The sequence below is a fragment of the Otolemur garnettii genome, unplaced genomic scaffold, assembly GCF_000181295.1.
Source record: "Otolemur garnettii isolate 467f Iridium unplaced genomic scaffold, OtoGar3 scaffold00020, whole genome shotgun sequence".
NCBI lineage: Eukaryota > Metazoa > Chordata > Mammalia > Primates > Galagidae > Otolemur > Otolemur garnettii.
The window spans coordinates 1,703,789-1,714,637 of record NW_003852415.1 but is presented as its reverse complement, the minus strand read 5'-3'; the positions used below and the strand labels follow the sequence as shown (position 1 = coordinate 1,714,637).

Sequence of the window (10,849 nt, the reverse complement as noted above, 5' to 3'; positions counted from 1 at the left end):
TGAACTCTTTTTTTTTTTTTTTTGAGGCAGAGCCTCAATCTGTTGCCCCGGGTAGAATGCCATGGTATCACAGCTCATAGCAACCTCCAACTCCAGGGCTCAAGTGATTCCCCTGCCTCCGCTTCCCAAGTAGCTGGGACTAAAGGCACCAGCCACATACACCTGAGCTGGCGGGTTCAAATCCAGCCCGGGCCCGCCAAACAACAATGACGACTGCAACCAAGAAATTGCCAGGCGTTGTGGCTTAGGTGCTTGAGCCACAGGCGCCAAGCCTGATCTTGACCTCTTGAGCTCAAGCGTGAGCCACCACACAGGCCTTTGAGGATATCTCTTGACTTTCATCTCCTTAGCTAAGGCTGTTTCATTTAAAATTTGTACCGATGAGACCCCAGAGCCCTCTACTTACCTACCTATGGGTGTTTAAATTTAGAATTGAGGCATTACAATTTAGTAATTAAGGGAGACTCAGACAGCTTTAGGTTTGTATCTGAGTTATGTTGTCTTTGTCAAAGTATTTAGCATTTTCATTTCTTAGTTTTCTCCTCTATAAAGTGATAGACTAAAGAAGGTCATGCATAGAAAGTGATCAGCCCAGGGTCTGGTATAGGTGCTCAAAGCTTGTTGGATAGTAGTGTTATTATACAGGGGGGCTTTGTTTTTTAGTGCCTTTGTGTGGGTGGCAGGTTGGAGTTGGAGGAGTCCTCTTCAGATACCTTTTGCTCATTTCTGGAGTTTTAGTTTTATTGACTCTTTTTTTTTTTGAGACAGAGCCTCACTGTACCCAAGCTGTTGCCCTGGGTAGAGTGCCATGGCAACACAGCTCACAGCAACCTCCAACTCCTGGGCTCAAGCGAGTCTCCTGCCTTCCCCTCCCAAGTAGCTGGGACTACAGGCACCTGCCACAACGCCCAACTGTTTTTTTTTTTGGTTGCAGCCGTCGTTGTTTGGCGGCCTGGGCTGGATTCGAACCCACCAGCTGAGGTGTACGTGACTGGCGCCTTAGCCGTTTGAGCCACAGGCGCCAAGCCAGTTTTATTGACTCTTCAGAGAATATTTGCTGAGATTTATTGTATGTTAAAGATCTCTAGAGATAGAAAGGATGTTCTTTATCCCTCACTTCCTATAGGCAGCTTCAAACCTTTATTTAAAGAATGATTTCTTTGTCTTAAATTTTCTAATCTGTATTTCATCCTATTATAATATTTTTGCCTTCTTCCTTCCCTAACAGTTCCTTGTTTTTATATTCTCCAAATATCAAACAAATCCCTTGAGCCCAGGAGTTTGAGGTTGCTGTGAACTATGATGTAACGGCGCTCTACCAAGGGCAACAAAGTGGGACTCTGTCTCAAAAAAAGAAATATTTTGATTGATTTTTTTTTTTCCTCTTGGGCTTAAGCAATTCTCTTGCCTCACCTTCCCAAGTAGCTGAGACTACAGGCAGCGCCACAATGCCTGACTATTTTTAGAGATGAGGTCTCCCTGTGGCTCAGGCTGGTCCAGATTCTGTGAGCTCAGGCAATCCACCCACCTGAGCCTACCACGTGCTGAGATTACAGTTTCGAGCCACTGCACCTGGCCCATTGATTGATAATTTTTTTTTCTTCTTGAGACAGAGTCTCAAACTGTGGTCCTGGGTAGAGTGCTGTGGAGGCACAGCTCACAGCAACGCCCAACTCTTGGGCTTAAGCTATTCTCTTGCCTTAGCCTCTCAAGTAGCTGGGACTACAGGTGCCTGCCACAATGCCTGGCTATTTTTTGGTTGCAGTTGTCGTTTTAGCAGGCCCAGGCTAGGTTTGAACCCACCTTGCTCAGTGTACATGGCCGGCTATGGACACCACCAGGAGACAGCTTTTTTAAACTCAATAACTTTTTTTTTTTTGTTTTTTTGAGACAGAGCCTCAAGCTGTTGCCCTGCGTAGAGTGCTGTAGCATCACAGCTCATAGCAACCTTCAACTCCTGGGCTTAAGCGATTCTCTTGCCTCAGCCTCCCAAGTAACTGGGACTACAGGCACCTGCCACAATGCCGGGCTATTTTCTGCTTGCAGCCGTCATTGTTTGGCGGGCCTGGGCTGGGTTCGAACCCACCAGCTCAGGTGTATGTGGCTGGCGCCCTAGCTGCCAAGCTGCCAATATTTTTTAATTGAAAGTTTTTCTAGATACTTAATAGACTTTAATATTCTGCTGGAACTTTGTACTTTGATAGAAAAACATAAGACATAGAGTTTTCCAGACAGAATAAATAGCATAAGCCAAAGTACAGACACAGGAAATTGTGAAAAATATTCAGGAAACAAAAAATCTATTTGGCTAGGTTAGTGGTTCTAGATCTGGGACTCTGGGACTCTCAATGCAAAATCTTAAGAGTTTTCAGAAAATACTGATGCTTGAGCTCTACTCCTATAGTTCAGCTATATTTGATTCAAGTAGAATGATGACTCTGGGCTAGAACATGCGGTGTAAGCAAAGGGGAAGAAAGGCTAGAAAAATAGGGAATCTTGCATGCCAGGCCAAGGAATTTGTGCTTAATTCAAGCGATAGAACAGAAGTATTGGACATTTGTGAGAGGGCAGTTCATGTGATAAGAGGTGTACCTAAGGAGGAGTCATTTATCAATACTGTTTATGTGAAATTAGCATAATAAAGTGGATTAGCTACAAAGGCTACCATAGTACATGTGGGAAGTAGAGCTACCCACAATTAAGGTGGTGAGACTGGAAAGGAGGAAGTGAATACAAAAACTGTATAGGCTAGGCACAGTGGCTCACGTTTGTAATCCTAGTACTCTGGGAGGTTGAGGTGGGTGGATCGCTTGAGCTCAGGAGTTCAAGACCAACTTGAGTAAGAGCGAGACCCCGTCTCTACTAAAAAAAAAAAAATGCTGGGCATTGTGGCAGGCACCTTCAGTCTCAGCTACTCAGGAAGCTGAGGCAAGAGGATCACTTGAGCCTAAGAATTTGATGTTGCTGTAAGCTATGATGCCATGGCACCCTACTCAGGGTGACAGAGTAAAACTCTGTCTCAAAAAAAAAGAAAGAATGAAAAGAAACTACTGTGTGGGTAGAATCTGTGGAACATAAATGTTGAAGAAAGCACAAGAGATGAGTCAGAGATGACTGAGGTTTTAAACCCAGTTGATTGGGAGGATGGAGGAGAGGCATTGCCAGTGATGGAAACAGAGGATCAGAAAGAAAAAGTAGTTTGAGAGAAAGATAGTGATCTCAGATTTGGAGATATTGAGCTTAGAGAGTCAGTGGGCAGAATGAATGGAGGTATCCATCAGGTACGTCAGAGGTTATCAAGGCTCTCTGTTCCAAACTGGACCATTTCTTAGAAATAGAAAACAAATGGCCTCAAACTGCTGGCCCTTTGGTGTGTAATGAGTTGTTTAATGCCAGGACTCTATAACCATTTGAGTTGTACCAAGGTACCTTCATAAACATAATATTGTAGGATGCATATAATTTCTAAGAGGATTAAATATATGAAATATATTAGAGAGATATCCTTGCAATATGGAACCTATTATTTCACTAATGTTTCCTTGCTTTTCTTTTGATAGAGAAATGGAGGAAAAAGTCACTCTGCTTAATGCACCTACAAAGAGACCAAGGTAATGCTCAAGAGACTGTTGAAGACTAATGTATCCTAAATTACCAGCGGGACGGGGGAGGTCTTTCTTGGTTTTATACATTATTTGATTTCAGTAGCCTTTGGCGTTCTGTCAGGAGAAAAAGCTGTAATTTCACCCTCTTGCTTAAGTAGCCATCATGACCATGATGAATGTTGAGAGTGTAGGTGTTGTGGATCAGACCAGCATCTGATCTAGCAAAGCTGAGATGAAGCCCTCAGGCAGGAATTGCAAAGCCTGCTATGTGATAGAGCGTTGAGAAAAGTTGTCAAGAAAGAACATGCTTTCTCATACTGTAATTGGCAATTCTTCTCAGGGAACCAACTGGTAGCATTTTTCTTTCATACTGTTTTTATGTTAAATGTGCCTTTATTCTGGGGTTGCTGGCAGGTCAAGCACTGTGACTGAAGCACCCATTGCTGTGGTAACATCACGAACCAGTGAAGTCTATGTTTGGGGTGGTGGAAAGTCCACCCCCCAGAGACTGGATGTCATCAAGAGTGGCTGTAGTGCCCGGCAGGTGTGTGCCGGGAATACCCACTTTGCTGTGGTCACAGTGGAGAAGGAACTGTATACCTGGGTGGTAAGTGGAAGCTAAGTTCTTTGGAGTAGTGCTATAAGCCTCACTGTTTACTAGACCCAGGATGTTTATGCATTTTGTAAGTTGAACCTGTGTTAAGGGAGTGGCAGTATGGGGTGAAGCTCTTAGGAGAGCAAGGATTTTGTCCGTTTAATTTACTTGTGTATCCCTAGGGCCTGGTACACATTAGGTCACCTGTAAGTATTTTCTCAATGAATGAAGGAGAGAAAATTAAAGAGCCCTAGGTTTGAAGCCAGGACACTAGGGTTTCCCATTTACAGCTGGATGATTTAAAACAAGTTACTTAATTACTGTTATATTACCATGAGGTTCAGAGCAACTAGTGTCTGTCCAATATACCTGCAAACATAGGAAGCACTGTACCATGTCAGGCACCCTCTGAGACCTCCACAGTGATTGATGATAGCTAGTTGTAGCTTACGTAGAATTTCCATATGTTACCCTCTAAATTCCACTCTGACTCTCACCTTTTTATCCCTAGTCTTTCTTCATTCACCTGCAATGCTGCTTCCATCTCTGTCACTCAGTTGAAACTGGTTTTGAGGAAACGACATGTAAATTACTAAAATAAAACAGGTCCTTTTTATTCCTTACCCAGCTTGACCTCTTGGCAACACTTGATGTAGTTGACCGTTCCTTCCCTGAAGCTTTGGCTTCTGTGATAGCAGGTTCTCTTGGCTTTCCTTGTTTCTTTGTGCCTTCTCAGGCTCATTTCAGGCTGCTTTTTCTTTACTCCTCCTTGTTTTAGGCCCTTGGTTCCTGTTTCTTAGGGAGCTTAGTTTTTCCAGTGATTTCAGATACTTTCTCTTTGGGGACAGGAACTATATATATGTCTTTTTCACTGTTTTATCCCAGTATGTGAGACACTCAACTATCTATTGACTGAAATAATGAATGATTTAGCTTTTGTTATACAGAGTGTCCTAAAGGTTGTCCACAAAGTGGCCATTCATAGGGAAAATCAGAAAGTGTTGCTAAATGTACCTTTATTTACAAAATAATTCATTACAAAATTTTACAAAGTATTTTCTATGTGTTGCCACCTCTTTGTAAAATTTTGTAATGAATATTTTGTAAAGATATATTTAGCTACAATTTCCCATTTTCCCTATGTATGTATGGTGTCAACTTTTGAGACATCCTGTAGAGTGAAGAATTTTGCTGTTGTTTCCTAAAACCCTGTCCCTTAAAGCACCATTCCCTAGGGACCCATCAGAAGTGGAGTAAAATTAGTGCCTTAAAAACTTATACAGTAGAACCTCTGTAAGTTGGCTCCCAAAGGGCTGTAATAAACTGTTCAACATACAGAGGTGGACAACATAAGGAACTAGACCTATGGTGCATACCTGGTCTATGAAAATTAGGTCAACTTAAGGAAGTGGTCAACTGTGGAGGTGTACTGTATAAGGACTTGTAATTGAATCATTGAGTGGAAAGAATTACTTATAAAACTATGAAGTAATCTTTAAAACTGTTGAAAAGTCATGGAGGACTGTTTTCAGTGCCATATAGCAGCCACTTTGATGTAGCCAAATTCTTCTTTTTTTTTTTTTGAGACAGAGTCTCCCTTGTTCTCCTTGGTAAAGTGCCCTGGCATCATAGCTCACAGCACCCTCAAACTCTGGGGCTCATGCAATTCTTTTGTCTCAGTTTCCCAAGTAGCTGGGACTACAGGCAACGGCCACAGCACTCGGCTATTTTTAGAGTCAGGGTCTTGCTCTTGCTCAGGCTGGTCTAGAACCTATGAATTCAGGCAATCCACATGCCTCAGCCTCCCAGAGTTCTAGGATTACAGGTGTGAACCACCACGCCTGGCCAATATAGCCAAATTCTTTATAACTATTCCATAGTTCAGGGAAACTGTGACCAAAATGTGTAAAACTTCTAGTACAGGCCAGGCGTGGTGGCTCATGCCTATAATCCTAGCACTCTGGGAGGCTGAGGTGGGTATATTGTCTGAGCTTACAGGTTTGAGACCAGCCTAAGCAAGAGCAAGACCCTATCTCTAAAAATAGCCAGCATAGTGTCAGACACTTACAGTCCCAGCTATTTGGGAAGCTGAGGCAAGAGGATCACTTGAGCCCAGGAGTTTGAGGTTGTTGTGAGCTATGACTCTACCCAGGCTGACAAAGCAAAACTCTCCAAAAAAATAAAAAACAGAAGAACTTCTAGTACAGATTTCCAAGAGGATGTACTCCCATAGAAACAATCAGATTGGACTCTAAGAAGAATTTTTTCATTATCACCCATAACTTGAATGATAAAGACAAAATTGGGAATATATCCTTTAAGTCCTAATGGATATCAGTCTGGATACTTTAAAAATCTTTACCTACTGACAAGGGTTTTATGCTACCTACCGTTAAAATGTTTAACTTACCTAGTTTTTTCTAACTTCTTAATTTCCAGCTTTGTTTTTTTCTCTTTCTATTTTTCTTCACATGAAGTCATATTGAAGATTGGCTTTTGGCATGAAAAGTTAAAATAAGACCTCTTTATTTCACAGAACATGCAAGGCGGTACCAAACTCCACGGTCAGCTGGGCCATGGAGACAAAGCCTCCTATCGACAGCCAAAGCATGTGGAAAAGTTGCAAGGCAAAGCTATCCATCAGGTGTCATGTGGTGATGATTTCACTGTCTGTGTGACAGGTAAGCCAACAGCAGAAAGCATCTAAGTGTATTTAGTGTGGGGTACTGTGCTTAATGCTGGGCAATTTTTGTTGGGGTTTTATAACAAAAGGTAACATTCCAGGAACCAAAAAACATTGAGTAATTATATTCATTAATAACAACGTGCCAAATGTGCTATAGTATTATGGGGTGGTGTGCAAGGAAAAGGCAGGCGGATAATAGAGAAGAGGTAGGATCAAGAGAAATGTGCCTGAGCTTACAGGTTTGAGACCAGCCTAAGCAAGAGCAAGACCCTATCTCTAAAAATAGCCAGCATAGTGTCAGATATGCTGACATATCTGATATGTCCCATTTTGGGGGGGACATACGATCTCACTAGCTCCTCAGGTTATTGATAGCACAAAATCAAAGTCAAGATCTAAATTTAGTTTTAGTTTTATCTTTACTCACTTGATTTTTATCTGTGAAATAGAGGTGATTCCAGTAAAATTTTAAGGCCTTCTAATACTTTTTAAACTATATTATAATTATATTAATGGTGCACTTGACTACAACAACTCTAGACTTAAACAGTCTATCCTTCAGATTTTCCTGATGGAGTCATCTCATACATGATCATTGGCCAGGGTAGTTTTCATTCTAGCCCTCCCCAGCTTTCTGTTTGGATAAAATAATAAAGTCCTCTCATGGATTCTGTTTTCCTTCCTTTTGCAGATGAGGGTCAGCTGTATGCCTTTGGGTCGGATTATTATGGCTGCATGGGAGTGGACAAGGTTGCTGGCCCAGAAGTGCTAGAGCCCATGCAGCTGAACTTCTTCCTCAGCAATCCAGTGGAGCAGGTCTCCTGTGGAGATAATCACGTGGTGGTTCTGACACGAAACAAGGAAGTCTATTCTTGGGGCTGTGGCGAATATGGTAGGGGTAGCCTTGTCTCTGTCCACTTCTTCCCAGGTGCACAGCCTGACTCGAAGCTTGTGTACATCTAAACACATCATGCAGCCTGCATATAAGAAGCATTATTCAGTAAAAGAGAATCTTATGGAACATCTTTTGGGAAGGGGTGCTCATTATAATGATATTCATTCTTATGTGTGTTTCAGGACGACTGGGTTTGGATTCAGAAGAGGATTATTATACACCACAAAAGGTAAAATCAGAAGCAGCTTCTTCCTAAAACCTAAGTCACAGAGACTCCAGTAATATGTCCTCTTGACTGTTCTGAAATACTTCCTATTTCAGGAAATACTGTAAGAAGCTGACAATCTAGGATTTCTGATTCAGCACAATGTGGTTTTATCACCTGACTAAGGGAAAGTTGAGAGAGTAGGTTTAACAACTGTGGACGCGGTCACAGCTTACTTGGGAATGAGAGCCAAAATCAGTGTGACAGCAGAAAAGTTGAAACATAGCTACATATATCCTGGAAAACACAAGAAGATAATAGAGGTGCTTATGCCTATATTCCCAACACTTGGGAGGCCGAGGCAGGTGGATTGCCTGAGCTCATAAGTTCAAGACCAGCTTGAACCAGAGCAAGACCCTATCTCTAAAATTGTGGCAGGCGCCTGTCATCCCAGCTACTTGGGAGGCTGAAGCAAGAGAATCACTTAAGCCCAAGAGTTTGAGGTTGCTGTGAGCTGTGATGCCTCTACTGAGAGTGACAAATTGAGACTCTTTCTCTCAAAAAAAAAAGAAAAAAGGAAGAAGATATTAGGAAACAGTAAACTGGGTGGCACCTGTGGCTCAAAGGAGTAGGGCGCTGGTCTCATATCCCTGGGGATGGCGGGTTCAAACCCAGCTCTGGCCAAAAACTGCAAAATGAATAAATATATATAAAAAAGAAAAATAGAAAACAGTAAACTATCTCTTAACCCAGTACAACCATTTTTCCCTCAGAACTCATATTTCTATAGTTGAATGCGAGATGAAATTGTTTTTGTTTAGGGGCATGTTGTATAAAACATAATGTCTAATTACTGTCAGTACTGCCAGCACTGGCACTATGAAAGGGCTCACAAAAGCTGAAATCAGTTGAGGGACAAGCACAATTCTCATTCTCTGACACCCATCCTAGGGCACAGGCTTACCCACTGGAAGGTTAGCTATAACCAACTCTGCCATTTACAGTTACCAGTTTTTATTCACACTTTAAAAATTGAATAGTGTGTTGTAGAGACCATCCTCAGTGGGATTCATACCCGTTCCCTTCCTCCTGGAAAGGCTGTCATAGAAACTGTGAGGTTCCAGCTTTCAGGCTTTGCACACATCCATTGTGGCCCCACATGGTAGGGGCAACACCCCTACCATTTCCAGCCCTGTCTAATTAACTTAGAAGGGTGTGAGCATTTGAAAAGTCCTGGCTGCTGTTTTGTCACCTCCCCCATAAAATGACCAGATTGGGACCCTACAATCTGAATACTGTGTATCTTCTGTAACTGTCAAGCGGCCTTCCATCTCAGAAGACAAAATCAGTAATGGATTGAAGCTTCTTCTTTCCCAACTTTTCCTAGGAAGTAGGACCTACTATTACTGAAACATATTGACTGGGGCTGTCTGTTTACTTAACCTGGAATTGCTGCCTTTTCCTTTAATAAAACTTGAGCTCCTTGTGGAAAATAGTAGCCTCTAAGCTGCTAGGCAAATCTGAAGAGAATAGAGCAGCCCTTACTTCCCTGTACTCATTCTGCTAAATTCAGCATGTTACTTTTAAAAATTTTTTGAAGGTTTTTTCCTAATCTGAATTGTATATTTGGGATTTCCTCTTCCGATTTATTTTTTTCTTGCAGGTGGATGTTCCTAAGGCCTTAATTATTGTTGCAGTTCAATGTGGCTGTGATGGGACATTTCTGCTGACCCAGTCAGGCAAAGTGCTTGCCTGTGGACTCAATGAGTTCAACAAGCTGGGTCTGAATCAGTGCATGTCTGGAATCATCAACCATGAAGTGAGTGCCCACAATGGTGTTCTAACCACATTTTCAGAACTTCTCTAGTTAGAATTTCTTTGGGAGGCTATTTTTAGTTAGTGATCATGGAATTTGACTTAAGAATAAAGTGATGGGGCAGGCATGGTGGCTCACATCTGTAATCCTCGCACTCTGAGAGGCTGAGGCAGGGGAATTGCTTGAGCTCAGGAGTTCAAGACCAGCCTTGAGCAAGAGTGAAATCCCATCTCTACTAAAAATAGAAAAACTAGCCAGGTGTTGTGGTATAATCCCAGCTACTTGGGAGGCTGAGACAAGAGGATCACTTGAGCCTAGGAGTTTAAGGTTGCTACAAGTTATGATGACACCATGGCACACTACCCAGGGTGACTGAGTGAGACTCTGTCTCAATAAAAAAAAAAAAAAGAAGTGATAATCTCACAGACACTGTATTCTCACAAACACTGTATTAAGCAAAATCAGCCAGCCATAAAAGAGGCCGTGCTATATGATTCCAACTATGTAAAGTTCAAGAACAGGCAAAATTAACTAATGACAGCAGAAGTCAAAATATTGGGTACCCTTTTGGGAGGAGGGGTATGGGTATTAACAGAAGAGATGGGAGAGATCGTGGGTAATGGGAATGGTGTATATTTTGATCAGGGTAATAGTTTTACAAGTATGTGCATATAGAAAAATGTATCAAGATGTGCAGTATTCTATAGTATGTTAGTTATATGTAGTACCTCATAAATTGATTACAAAGAATAAAATGACGGAATTCAGATTGTACCTTATTATTTAAATAGAAACAAGAAAATTAACATTATGAAAAAGAAACATATTTCAATGTGTCACCTTGCTGTGGAGCTTTTTGGATTTGTTGTTCCCAAATCATTGATCCTATACACACACACACACCCCTTTAATTACATTTTTCCCTGTCAAGGATGTCATGGTATTCACCACTGACACTGTCTGAGTATCCTCTTTGTGTTAGTATGAGTTTTTGTCATCTTCTAAAGAATCAGGGTAAGAGACAAGTTTTCTTTTTTTTTTTTTTTT

General features: G+C 41.7%; 1 protein-coding gene across 3 annotated transcripts in view; it reads left to right on the top strand.

Moving 5' to 3' along the window:
* NEK9 (NIMA related kinase 9) overlaps positions 1-10,849 on the top strand; it is a 51,755-nt gene that overhangs the window by 20,063 nt on the left and 20,843 nt on the right. For 2 of the 3 annotated variants that reach the window (XM_023511547.1, XM_003786919.1), the window contains exons 9-14: positions 3,561-3,611; positions 4,020-4,212; positions 6,737-6,881; positions 7,578-7,778; positions 7,964-8,010; positions 9,650-9,805. In XM_023511547.1, coding sequence (XP_023367315.1) covers positions 3,561-3,611; positions 4,020-4,212; positions 6,737-6,881; positions 7,578-7,778; positions 7,964-8,010; positions 9,650-9,805 — 793 coding nt within the window. Of the gene's footprint in view, positions 1-3,560; positions 3,612-4,019; positions 4,213-6,736; positions 6,882-7,577; positions 7,815-7,963; positions 8,011-9,649; positions 9,806-10,849 lie in introns of all 3 variants that reach the window. The other variant, XM_023511548.1, reaches the window with a different exon arrangement.